This window comes from Mchenga conophoros, linkage group LG7 (assembly GCF_057382185.1).
Source record: "Mchenga conophoros isolate Kocher_MC1m ecotype Shallow Benthic linkage group LG7, M_conophoros_male_GT1.1, whole genome shotgun sequence".
Classification (NCBI taxonomy): Eukaryota; Metazoa; Chordata; class Actinopteri; order Cichliformes; family Cichlidae; genus Mchenga; species Mchenga conophoros.
In genome coordinates, this window is record NC_140532.1 from 3,441,756 (window position 1) to 3,455,700 (window position 13,945).

Genomic DNA, 13,945 nt, shown 5'->3' on the forward strand with positions numbered 1-13,945 from the left:
CACTAATGTTGCACTTCCCAAGTGTAAAAAAGTGTACCTTTCCAGTACACCTCTGGGTGCACACTATGCTGCGCTTTACCCTACGATCCTGCAGAGAAAGATAAAAGATGAATCAGCAAGCCACAAACACATTTTAATCCTGTTGCAGAAGGGATGTCCTCAGTTTCGCAAAGGTGAGAACCAAAAAGGCAGGCTGTACGTTTTCACAATATCATCCTTTGTTAAACTTCCTCAAAGTGGAAGGCTCCTTAGCTCATTGGTTCCTTGGTGTCTAGCAGGCCAACACAGCAAGGCTGATTCCTCCTTTTCTCAGTTCAAACTAAAGGTAACAGTGTTGTAGTGGTCTGGGAAGGACCTCTTAGGCTATAACAATGCTTGTCAGGACCGGGAAAAGACACACACACACACACACACACACACACACACACACACACACACACACACACACACACACACACACACACTGCAGTCAGGAAGCTCTGGTTGGCGCATGGAAAGAAAAACAGAATGTCCTGGCTGAAACATGGCAGCTATTTAAGCTTCTATTGATTGGGCAAACTGAATCTCAGACTCATTAACATTTAGAAATATATTACAACAACAGATTTACAATAAATTAAAAATCGCCTGAGAGGACAAGCTGACCTTGAATACAGATGAAGATATAAACACAGAAGTTTCAAAATAGCCATGAAATTTTTCACAGAACTGGTGTGTTTTATGATGAGTTTATGAAATTAAAAAAAAACAAATACTGAACACTAGTGTGTAAAAGTAAAGAACAATAGAATCAAGAGCTGCTCAGATGGGAGGTACGCCTGGTTTTGCAAAGAGAATCAAAAGCACCGAACACGATGATTACTCTTCTAATTGATGCGGGATCAGCTGCACATGCCACTCTAAAGTGCAGCTGATACAGGCTTCATTATAAAGGACTACATTTCTCTGAAAGGGCCCTGCCACACTGAGCAGTGACAACCATTTGTAAACATTCCTAAGCGTTTAATGCCTCCTACTGGAGCGTTTGTGAACTGCACCAGTACCTCAAAAATAATTCTACGGTGAATCCATCTGTTTGAGACAGTTTGTGTATGCAGATCCTGACATTACACAAACACACAGACACAAAAGCCATTTTAGTGCACTACACACCCACAGTGATTATTCCCTGAGTAAACCAAACCCCTCCTCCAGACTTCAATGAGCAATCGTCTATAGTCTGGGTCGTTTCCAGCAGACAGAGTAAACTTTGGGAAGAAATTCCAATAAGGAAACAACCGCATTACTCAGTCTAATAAAGTTAAAGATTAACAAAAATACATACACACCTGGCAAGTGGTTAAATATTATTGTACAACATCTTCACGCCAATGTTAACATGCCAGTGAATATAACAAATGGAAAAACACATCTCAGACGATGTCCTGAAAGTCAAGTGATTAAAAAAAAAAAAAAATTCAGTAAATTGATGAGATTCCTCCTGATTCTCGTGACTTTTTCCAAAGAACAAAGCGATAACAAACTTGTGAATGGAAAAATACCAGACAAAAGTATCCATGGAAACCAATTAAAAAGAACTTTTAAAAACACATTAATTCAACATTTGATCCCAGACCTCAGGACAGCTTGAGGGTGGATATTCATTTATTACGTTTATAAAATATTTATCCTCAAACTGAAAGTCTGACATCACAGATCAGCTGTGAGGTGTTGAGTAGGCCACCAAACTATGCTTGGAGCTAAACAAATGTACTGTGACACCTGCACCGAAATCAGAATAATACTTTTTATTCAACAGTTTGTAGTCATCTCATAGCAATTCACGTTTTCCACATTTAAGTTCTTTGCGTTATCCTGAGGAAATGATCTTACTTGTTAGCAGGTATCGTAACTACTCCAAAAACAAAAAACAATTAATTTTTTTAGTTATTACAAAAACCTATTAGTTACATTTTCAATAAAATATTATTTTATAAATTAATAATCTGAGCTGCTGTTATAAAAATCGTAACTTTTGGAGTCGTGCACACATACAGTCCTGTGCAAAAGCTCAGGCACACCTCACTCCTTATACTGTAAACAGGAAATAGGTGAAGCGATTTATTAAAACATATGAAAATATACATGGAAATACAATAAATAAGACAAAAAACCTTTTTGTACAATTCTAACGAGCTTGAAAATCAGTATTTGGTATGATCACCTTTATTCTTTCGATGCAGCCTGAACCTGTGCAAGCCTTTGTCTCATTTCTTTAAGTAGTCTGCAGGAATAATTCTTCAGGGTTCTTGAAGAACATTCAAAGATCTTCTTTCGATGTTGGCTACCTTTTGTTCTGTCAAGATGACTCCTCATTGCTTCAGTAATGTTGAGGTCCGGGCTCTGGGGAGGCCGGTCCATGCGAGATGCTTTTACTGCACTGGCAGTGTGTTTAGGCTCATTGTTGCGCTAAACACGAAGCTCCTGCCATTTATAATTTAGTCTATTTTGATTTTGGCTGAAGTGCAGCCTCAAACCATGGCAGCGCCTCCACCATGTATTACAGATAGCTGTAGACACTGTTTCACATCTCTCCCGGCCTCTTGCATACATACTGTACCGACGACAATTTGAACCACAAATGTCAAATTTGGGCTCATGGAGGTTTTATCTCTTCGGTCCAGCTATTGTGTGATGTTGCATACCTCATCTTCTCCTTGTTTTGCTTATTAACTAGAACTACTCGACACTCTTTTATACTGCCGACACTTTATTCACTTTTAGTCACTTGCAGTTATTTATTCACCTATTCAGTCACTTTAATTTTAAAACTGTGTAATTTTATAACTGTGTATATACTGTATATTCTGTGTATTTATTATCTCACTCTTATTGTTTGTCCTTATCTTCAATGTCATGCTGCTTTGTTGTATCTTAATTACCCCTTGGGGATAAATAAAGTCTTTCTGATTCTGATTATTTAATGATGGCTTCTTGACAGCCATCATCCACTGAGAGCATTTCTGAAGAGGCTTTAGCGAACACTACATGGATCAACTGAAGGGCCAGATGGATCTCAGGGTCTGTGTCAGATCTTTGCTGGATGTTTTCCAGTTTGTCAATAATGTGACTTTCAGATAGTGTTCATCTGCTGTACATAGTTTTTTTTAGGGCTAACATTTCTTAATTAGTCCTCCATTGTCAGGTTTCCTTAAAATTTGTAAGGATGTAGTGCACAGCATGTCAAGATTGCATTCAATAGCTCTTTAGGAATCAGCTCGTTGAAACTTGTGAGGTATGAGGAAGGGGCTGAAAATGAGTAAACAAACAACAACAAAATAACCCAACAACCTTGAAAGACCTTCAGAAAGCAAGTCCAGCTTCTTGTTAGTTTAAATATAAAGAAATAAAGGCCATTATTTCAGACTCTTGCATGGTACATGTGGATTTTTCCTCCAATCTAAGCCGTTAAGACTCTTTAATCACATTTTATTTACAAGATTTTAACTATGGTGTAACCACAGAAGTGGGTGTGGTGGGGGGCTGCGACTGGCCGCTTTCATCATTCAAATAGCAATCACACATGAAGCAATGCTTCTCCATAACCACACATATGATTTATGAGCAGTGTTTACTTATGTGGTTCAGCAAAGCATGTCATAGAAAAAACTAATCACTGTTGAGCCACCGTGAACTCAACTGTACAAGAGAACCATTGCTGAAGAGAGTTAAAGCCAGCGGAGGACAGTAAGACAGTTCAGCTCAGCATGAATGGCCATCAGTGCAGCAAAAACAATACCGGCAACAGCAGGCTAGCAGGCCACACAGCTGCTGATTCATACAGTCCCACTGCTTCTATCTTAGCACACAAAAAACAAACAGTCCCTTTGTTGGAGACTGATACGGCTGTGTTCACATCAGCATAAACCGACGTGCTGTGAAGCTATTTGGACTCCACTGAATTCATTTTACTGTGCGTGTAGATCATTGTGAGACGTTTCTAAGACATGGGCCCACATACACAGATATATTCTGAAGGTTATGATGGTATCCAAAGATATTTACATGGTGCAATCCAACTCCGTTACACTGACACGACAAAAAAGGGCTGACATGGTAACAATGTGTTACAGGTTCAAAGGATAACAAACTTGCAGACCTAATAGTTTATTTCCTGACCTTTTGTCCCCAGTGACGTGATCAAAACTGACACAAACGACTGCAACGTCTGTCCTTCAGAATAAAATAATGGCTTAGAATCCACATTCATACCAAAGCTAGTGAATCGTCTGGCCTGAGTGAATGGAAGTAGAGCGTAACAGATGATTAAAAGTTTAAAACCGTGTCTCTGCTGAAAGCCAGAAAATAACCGCAGTCAAAGAAATGCAGGCTCAGCCAGGCATAATAAAAATGCTGGATCATTAAGAGTCATATTGGATCAAGTTGAACAGAAGAAACAACTGCAGCAGGGGCAATTAAGTCATACGTATTAGTTCGATTCAGTGCTTTAACTCCCGAGAGCGATCACAGTTCATGTGCAGGTTAAATTTACTGTGACAGAACCAGCATGACAGATTTGTTGTTCGGTGCTAATAAACTGGCAGTGAGAATGACGGCTGGCTTTCATGGTAAGATGTTAAAGCCTCTTCTGATGGAAAATGACAAATCAAATCAATTCTTCCAGAAATTAGCCAAGACTTCACATTAACCACATCAGCAGCCTGCGTTGCTCAGTTCTCAGATTCAGTGCTGCATTTTGTTATTATCCTTTGGCCTATTATCATAAAAGCAGTTTTACATAAAGCATAGACAACTTGGTATATGGCGACATTGTGCAATACAAGGGGAAGTGATTATAAACGTATAAAAGTGACTGCAAACACAGGGTGATTCAATGCTTGGTAATATTTTTGGGTATTTTAGGACTGAGCTCACTTCCTCACCTTAAAGGTGTGGACTTGTAACAGGAGCGGTCCACTGACAGGCAGATTTTATGATCTGAAGCCACCTTCCCTCTTCATACATGTAGTGATAATCACTGAACAAAGTTCACATCAAACTAGGAGTACTGTAGTCTTAGCTGCATGTTTGCACAAGCATGCAGTAGGACTGCAAGATAAGGCGATAAGTCTAAGCTGATCTTGCCCAGTCATAATTGTAATAATCATTTGGATCCTTTTTCAGAGTAATTTCAAATGTAAAACTGGATTAGCGAGCCGGGCAAACTTTCAGTCACAAGTGCCAGGTCGGGGTTCTGCAAAGAGTCATCTGGAAGTTTGTTTGGTCACAGATCCCAAGATTTTTTTAATGCATTTGAAATGTTAAGCTGAGATACAAAGTGCACAGAAACCTTCTGAGGAACACCTGAGAGGTGTGTGTACAGGCAGTGTCATATGACTGCCTACTAATTTTTGTTCACTGTGGTTATTTGGAAGAAAAAAAGAAAAAACATGCCCTCCAGCCTGCAGATGGTTACACAACAGGTTGGGTCTTGCCTTTAAACCCTTCATACCTGCTGATCAGCCAGCACTTCAGCAGTGGTGTGTAAACACGGGGCTGTAACGGAGGTGTGCCGAGTGTCACGGCCTGGCCATTCCACGCTTACCCAACCGGACTGAGGAAAACACATCACGGCTATGTGACAACTAAAAAAGTCATAAGGTACGATCTGAGTCATTCGTACCTGCACATGAAAGCGTATTTAATGTTTCTAGTGGTTCCTGTGAAGACATATTAAATATTTAAGAAGTTGGATAAAAAAAGTCGCACAAAATAAATAATAAAAATAATAGTTGAGAAATGAATCTCTCAGAGTGGCTTTGGGATTGTAGCCTACATCTAATCATCAAAATGTTCCCTACAATTTAAAAAACAAACCCTCACCTGCTTCTCGTCGCTGCGTGGCGTCCAGACTTCTCGGTTTCCTGCGAAAAGCCACTCTGTTAAAGCTCTCCATTTCCCCCCGAGACTCTGACCGCTCAAGCATTCGGATACTTAAGTGACAGGAATTTCAATCTTCAAGAATAACCACGAAAATGTTGAGCAACGCGATCCCCTCCTCGCTGCAAGTTCACAACCACGTCCAGCTTCGCAGCGCCACTTACAACTGTTTGCCCGGGTCAGTCAGCAGCACTGAAGACGCGCTGGACTTCGGTAAACAGATGTAATAATAATATTCATAAATATAGAAAACCTATGTGAAAGACTTTCGGTTTGATTCAGTGAGTTCCCTCCAATGGCACCTTGATTGGGTGCTTCCCGAGCCGCACCCGCCTCTCCAGTCAGCGGAGCAGAAGCCTGTTTTTTTTAAACCACCTTACAGCGACTTGTGCGGTTTTTATTCCCTCACACACAAAAAACAGAGCAGTGTTGTGTGTGTATATGTACGGTCATTTTAGATCCTTTAAATAGCAACACAGTGTAAAATGGGCTACTCATACAGAACTAAAATAAAAAAGGGGAAAGTGCCCATTACGCAGAATAGGCCATTCATTTTCCTAATTATAGATTCGTGATTGCATATCACTTTAATGTCAAGCTAAAGCTAACTTTATTGATAGTTACAACAACAACAACAACAACAACAACAACAACAACAACAACAATAATAATAATAAACTAATAATGCATTTTTTAGCTGTTACCTTTTATATATTATTTTTTATAATAATATGCAATATTACCAGTGGCACTTACTAAACGGCAGACCGCATACTGCATTGGACTCTAGGAAATATTTGTCACCCCTTTAGGCATGACACTGGCTCACACTGATTTTGTCCTATAGTATAATTTAGCATTTTAACCTATTCTGTGTTGTCTGTAGGAGCACAGGAATACAGGCACCATCATTACAGGAAGTCTCGTGGAGTCTAGTTTTGTGTAGCTCATTAAAAATGGCAAGGCAGAGAAACAGACGCAGAAGCAAAGTCATACAAATCCAAGGGCATCTTTTATTTAGTTGTGAAGCCAATTGAACACCGTTTTAAGTGGTGGAGAAACTTTAAAACCCACCGCAGTACAGCATACTGCTAGCATTCCTTTTTAACCATGTTATATTTTTCCATTTTTAGATTAGTCTCTCTCCATCCATAGCTATGTTGTGCAAACAAACCAAGAGAGTTAGGTCACCGATGAGCCTGCATGAGTGCAGAAGCTACTTTTGGACCACAAATGTTTTCAACGCTCTATAGTTGCAAAAGTAACAATCTAACAATGATAAATCAAACAAATGTACACACACACACACACACACACACACACACACACACACACACACACACACACACACACACACACACACACACAGCAGCCACTCAGTTGTTACTGTTGTAACAGAAGTTCTGTCATTACAAGATTAATACTGACTGTAGTTTTAATTTATCCCTTCCATATCCATGTGACAAACAACTGTATCTAACATCAGAGACATTATGAGTGTACCAGACAAGTACGGTACAGAAATATGGGACTTCAATTATGCAACAAACTCCACAAACTGCCCATCTCAGTGTTTCAAAAGCAACAATGTCTCAATTTTTACACAGAAAATTGACAATAGTGCTCCTTCATCAAAATCGGCAACACTCCTCCTGCTGTTTTATCATTCTTATCCTGCTGGTTAGTTCATGATGACGGAAATGGTTAAAAGATTTGGTAAATCTTACCCAGATCAGTCTGAAACAGGGGCAACTGTATTGCTCTAATGCATAGTGCAGAATTGTGCTTGAACAGTACTCCATACTGTATGGAGTAAGCATGTAGAGAAAGCTGAACAAGGTGATGTTTTGAGAACAGCGTAAGCTCGGATATGGAAAATGTCAGCATGATTAACATTTTTCTTAATGTCATAATTAGGGGTATTAATGTGAATAATAAAAGTTTTCTGAAGAAAATGGTGAGATTACAATGATGAAGGTGACAGTTACTTAAGAGGAGGCACACCTTTGGGGAATCCTCTGTCCTTAGCTAATGTTAAAAAAGGAGGTCAGTTCACTCCACGGTCACTTAAACCTGTGCAATTCAAAGAACAAAATAAAAACCTCAGCCCAACAGCCCTAGTCTTGATCTCAAACACCCAACCACTCACCTACCCCGGTCTCTGAGAGACCTGAGCTATGTAACAGACAAACAACACATCACCAGAGTCTGCTGCAAATCATTACAAAAATCAAAGCAAAGGGAGTTATAAAATAGTCCACAAGCATCCAGACTACTGATGATTCAAAACACAATTAAATTCGCCATCATAAAAACAACAACAAAATGAAAAATATTCTTATTCTTTGAATCTAGACCTTCATTAGCCTGTTTACAAAAACCATATTTGCTAACACCCCTTTGTAAAAATGATATATGTGAGTTTTTGGGGATTATTATGCTGGTAAAATCTAATATTTCAATTTCCTTAAGTTTTTCAAAAGAAGACGTTCTGCTTTTGTTTGTTTTCGTTTTTTGGGGAAACAAATATACATATACAGTAGTGAATGTGCTAAACTGTTTAAGTCTTCATCACAGCAGGAAAACTGTCTTTGAGCTCCATCTCGCAGAATGACAAAAAAGGAAAACACACAAAAATATACAAGTAATAAATATATCAGAAATAAATAATTGGCAGAGTGAATAAATTATAAATAAATACTAGGAGAAACAGGGCGGCAGATTTCAGTGTGTTGTCACTGGCATGTCTGCCTCAGGTCAGGTCTCTGTTTTGTGTTTCCAGGACAGTAGGTCACTTCCAGAGATGAAGGAAGCGTCCTGCTCCTCTTCTACGACCCAGGTAACCAGGAGGCCGGCCACAGCTGGGCAGTGTAGTGCTCAGTGAGATCACAGAGCCCAGTAAGCACCCGGTTGGACTGCTTGGTGGAGGGGAGCTAAACTGAGGGAACCCCCGTCCAGTGTGTCTGTGTCTCTGCAGGACTGCTTCCAGACTGAGGTCTGAGCAGGACCAGCGTGGTTAGGTGCCAGGAGGATGGGGCTGCTGGGCCAGACAGTTACGAGGGTCGCAAGGGGAGAGAAGGCTTCTGCTGCTGGACAGGACTGCTCGGTGTTCCTGGTGGTCTGCCAGAAATTTAGGACTGAAAGGAGGCAAAGACACATGAGAAGAGAATAGTGTGAAAAAGGTTATTCCAAATATAAAATGCAAAAATGGAGCATGAGACGGTTTCCTTCCACATGTAAGCATGAAGAAAAAAACATGCTTAGATGTGGATTAATACCGATACCACTTACATCTGATACCCACTGCAGCATGTTAGCTTAGCTTAGCATAAATACTGGAAACAGCTATTCAGCTCTATCAAAAGCTAGAAAAATTAGTAGTACAGGTTACATCTGAACTTTACAGTTTGCATACTTAAACTCCTTTATTGTATCTATTAAACAAATTCATTTGCTAATGTCGTTCTTTTTCTTTGGCCGTGGCCAGGCCAGCTATTGTTTCCAGTTTTTATGTCAAGCTATTCTAACTAGTGCTAACTAACTGATAGTGACAACTTCATTTGTGGTGCACAGACAGAGTGGTGTCAGTCTTATTGTTTAAGTTAAGGAACAAAGGAAATATGTGCACTTTTAGAAAGTCAACTACTTAAACCAGGCCAGAAACAACATGGTGCACGGTGACATCGAGAAATCAAAACAGGGTTATAACGTGAGGTAATAACAACATCAGCAGTAGAGCCTAACTGAAAAAAGAAGACCCTCATATTCATCACTGGATCAGCTCTTCATTGGCCTGCTAGCAACATAGCATTGTGCAGAGCATACGTTAACAGACCCTCCTTCCAGTGAAAACCTCGCCTTGTCAGAAAAGCATGTATAGATACAAAATGGTCATGCAAAACTGCTCATGCAGAGTGACAAATAATTCATAGTGTGAACTATTAATTCCAGAATACAAGGGTTTGCATAATACTTAATGTAAAGGTTAATATTTGGATCATGCAGGTTCAGTTATCTTGATGCAGGTGTTGCTGCTACTAAACAAATCCAACTAAAAATGTGAAAAAGTCACTTTATATGACAAAGATGTGACATGTTACTGATAGAATTGTATGCAGATAGATAGATAGATATTAGTAAGTCTACTGCTAGCAGGTTCTACAGCTTGTTACCTGCGTACTAGGGAGGCTCTCCCTCGCCTTAGTTGTGGGGAGAGTAGCGGTACTGAGGCAGCAGGCTGCTGACAATCTACAAGAAACTGATAAATTAGACAAATATACAAAGTGGTGACACTCGGGGTTAGACAACAGGACAGAGATAACAGGGTGGACAAGACAAGGGAAGACCTCGTCAGAGACAAAGACACTGAATTCTACTGTTACCGTGACTTTTAGGGTGAAGCACCAGGCTGATCCCGGTCAGTTTTTCTCAGTACATTACTATAGATCAATAGCACACTGGAAACCAAACTGAGTATAGCTCAAGTGACTGCCCAGTCTCATCAGGACCGGCCACTGCACAGCTAGACAATCTGTGCTGGAAGCAGAAAACACAAAACCCCCAAAGAGACAGAGACATGGACACTTTTACACACACACACACACACACACACACACACACACACACACACACACACACACACACACACACACACACTTGCCAATACAATATTATATTGATTTGCAAGGGCAAAAAAAGACAAGGACGCGTACAGTGAAACAAAAGCTAAAAATATAATCCTACTCTACCTCACCCGCTGCATATAGGCATTGTATTTTTGGACTACACCAGTTCTGCTGAGGTCTTGTTTACTCGCTCATTTAACACGTAGAAGATTACACATTGCTTTTTAAAAACATTTAGTTTAAATTGGCTTATTTATAATATATGTGACTGTAATTCGGAGTCAAAAGGAGGGAGAAAAAGGTCCAACAGCAATTGACTGCAGTTTCAAAAGGGAAACACATTTGATCAAACACCGCCATCTAGTGTTGAGAAATGGTTACGTCGCAAAGAGGATTGTGCTGTAGCAAAGAATTCTTTTGTTTACTTTCCCTTTTCCAAAGAGGGGTTAGGAATACACGGAGAAAATGCTTGACTGGTTTTCCTACTAGTCTGAGCCTGTCAAAAACCTGGGACAACTTAAGTCATGGTGTAAATAAATTGTAAGGAAAAATCTCAGCTGTAATTCATTGAATCTGCCACAGTGAGGGGCTGTGAGTCATTAAAAATAAAGCCATTTTTGCTTTGTTGTCATTTTGAAACACTTCCTAGTATTGGGGAATGATGTCATATTTTATGGCAGCAGGATTTTAGATGGAAGAAAAGATATCTAATATCAGATTTGTTATCTGGTATTTCATAAAGAATCTTCCCTGTGATGTGTCATGGGCACAGATGTTGCATGATAGTGCACCGGGGTGCCTTATGCATTTCTAAACTAAAGACACGTGATACCACCTCTTCTATTCCACCTAATCTAGAGGCTTCTGGGAAGAAAATTGGTGTTGGGTGTGGAAATGATGATAAAAAACAGCGTAGGGCTAGGCATTTAGGATCTACCAACGACTTCGAACTCCAGAGAGAAACTGGAGTAACTGCAGTGACGCAGAGGTGAAGGTACGGCTGATATCCACAAAGCCACAAACAAACATGAGGTTAGCTCTACACAGGGAAGATTACAAAGGGTCACAGTGGTGTTCGGGGTGTGAGTGATGATGATGAAGTGGCTGTGGAGGCTGGTAGGGTTGGAAGAAATTGTGGGGACACCTCTGCGACTTACTTTGGGTGGGCTGCTTTTTATCTTGGGCACTTTAGCACCACGGGTACGGTGAGTCTGCTCGTGGTCAAACTCCAGATCCTCCAAGCGTTGGGTCAAGGCCAGTTTCTGCTGGATGGCCATTCGGAGGAGGGAGTTCAGCGTCTTCTTTTCATCCTCTGCTGCCGCTAGCTGCCTCTGCATCTCATCCAGCTGTGTAACATATTCATCACACCTACAGGGAGATTAACAGACACACAGCAGGATTATGTGTAGCCACAAGTCAACATTTATACGCAAATTCTACGTTTTAACCGAACACTTTGCTTTCTCATCTTAGCTGTGCCACATTTCCTGAGCCCTTCTCACCTCGTTGCAAACATGGCCCTGAGAGAAGAGAAGGTGGCTGCATCTTCTTTCAGAGCCTTCAGTTCATTCCTTAGCTTCGTCATGGTCTCTGTCACCATCGCCTTTTCATTTTCATACTTGCTCTTCAGATTAGCCAGCGCAACTTCTGCTGTCTGCAAAGATGGGCGATTTGAATTGAATCATTTAATGTTAATAGAAAATGCATTTTAGGTTTTTTTTAAAAATGAAATAAGTGCCAGAATCCAACAAACAAAAGATTTTACCTGCTTATTGGCCTTGAGCACCAGCCTGAGTGTAGCTATTTGCTCTCTCTTAGTACTAAGCAGGGACTTGAGCTTTAGTATTTCTTCCATGCAGGACTCTTTGTCCTTGTCAAGCATGGGTGCTAACTCCCTAGCTGCAGCCCTTTGCCTGGACAGCTGCAGCGAGCGGTCAACAGCCCTCTGCAGGTGTTTGATCTGGTCTCTGATGATGGCGTTTAAGTTGTAGATATTCATCGGCTCCTTCCGCAGGTCCCCACTTGAGTCTGAAGGTACCGGAGATGGGCAAGGAGAGATGCCGATGACCGGGGAGCCGGTGTAGTTGCGGGTAGGGCTGCTGTGGCAGGAGTCTGCTGGGTTGTGAGTTGTTGTCTCGTTATGCTGGGCATCTTTGGATGGGGAGTCTGTGGAACTGCGCGGAGACTCCGAGGAGCAGGCTGCCGATGCTGCCGCAAGACGTCGCGCCAGGCGAGGCGAGAGCAAAGCTCGAGGATCCTCCGAGCCTTTGAGGCTGCCATTGCGTGTGATTCGGCTCTGGCGGTAGTAATCCAGCATGACACGGTTTGGTGTCTCGTTGTTGCACAGACAGACGTGGTGGTAGAGTTGCGCCAACTCCTCACTGAAGGTTACCAGCTCATCCTGGGCAGCGTTCAGCATGCCCTGGCTCTCTGAGGCAGTACTCGCAGTTGCTCGGAGCTCCGCCTCCAGGCTTACAACCCTTTCCCGGCTTTCACGATAACTTCGCTCCAACTGTGTTACCTGCTCAGAAAACAAACAAACAAACAAACAAACAAACAAACAAACAAACAAACAAACAAACAAACAAACAAACAAACGGTGAGTACTAGGGGTGCAACGATACTCACATCGATATTGAACCGTTCGATACAGTGCTTTCGGTTCGGTACGCATATGTATCGAACAATACAACATTTTTAATTTATTTCTTTTCTTCTGACGATGCTGTCTGTGTTGAGCGCTCAGTGGATCTGCGTTCCACTACTCCGCCTAGGCTGCACTGTCGAGCGCAGATCCACTGAGCACAGCGCAAGCTAGCAAGACAGAAGCTAAGCTCGTTGCAACATGGCAAATTGAACCTCCCCACCCTCATTCAGATCTGGCCTTTGGAACTATTTTGGTTTTCATGTGAAGTATGACCCTGAAGGTAAGCGCGTCATGGACTAAAGTAAAACAGTATGTTGGATGTGCCACGCAATGCTCAATTACATGGGTGGGAGCTAGTGTGTTAGCGCAGTTAGCTCGTTAACGTGCTGACGCCGTCCAGCCCCACGCACGGGGCGATCCGCGGTAGCTCGTTAACGGAGATTTGCCGTGTTGTGGCGTTAACGTCATTTCAGATTTACGCTGACAGCACTAGTGGGAACATCCGACATCATCCCGAGTCATTTAGACAGCCGTTAGCACAGGATTCTCCTTATGGGGACCTGATATGTTTAATATGCTGCTGAGAATATAGCCCAGAAGAAGCGTATAGTAGAGCTTTTATTTTGGAAAGAGCCATTTCTCTGTAATAAACTCTATTTTCCAAAGATGAGGGATTTCTCGATCAGATAGATTTATTATTTTATCCCTTTGTTGTTTCAGCAACGTTACATTTAAAAACTGTACTTTTGAGTTA

The 13,945-nt window shown here is 41.3% G+C and overlaps 2 protein-coding genes across 5 annotated transcripts in view; both read right to left on the minus strand.

The window, feature by feature from the left end:
• The window catches only part of fgd4a (FYVE, RhoGEF and PH domain containing 4a), a 59,907-nt gene extending 53,673 nt beyond the window's left edge, over positions 1–6,234 (minus strand). The window contains exon 1 of the mRNA XM_085281558.1: positions 5,863–6,234. Coding sequence (XP_085137684.1) covers positions 5,863–5,965 — 103 coding nt within the window. The 5' untranslated portion in view covers positions 5,966–6,234. The remainder of the gene's footprint in view (positions 1–5,862) is intronic.
• Positions 6,235–6,909: 675 nt separating this feature from the next.
• bicd1a (bicaudal D homolog 1a) overlaps positions 6,910–13,945 on the minus strand; it is a 31,550-nt gene continuing 24,514 nt past the window's right edge. The window contains exons 6-10 of one of the 4 annotated variants that reach the window (XM_085281566.1): positions 12,310–13,065; positions 12,047–12,198; positions 11,702–11,912; positions 10,092–10,167; positions 6,910–9,056 (exon numbers count right to left, since the gene is read on the minus strand). In XM_085281566.1, coding sequence (XP_085137692.1) covers positions 10,120–10,167; positions 11,702–11,912; positions 12,047–12,198; positions 12,310–13,065 — 1,167 coding nt within the window. In that variant the 3' untranslated portion in view covers positions 6,910–9,056; positions 10,092–10,119. Of the gene's footprint in view, positions 9,057–10,091; positions 11,913–12,046; positions 12,199–12,309; positions 13,066–13,945 lie in introns of all 4 variants that reach the window. The other 3 variants (XM_085281565.1, XM_085281567.1, XR_014893277.1) reach the window with 3 other exon arrangements.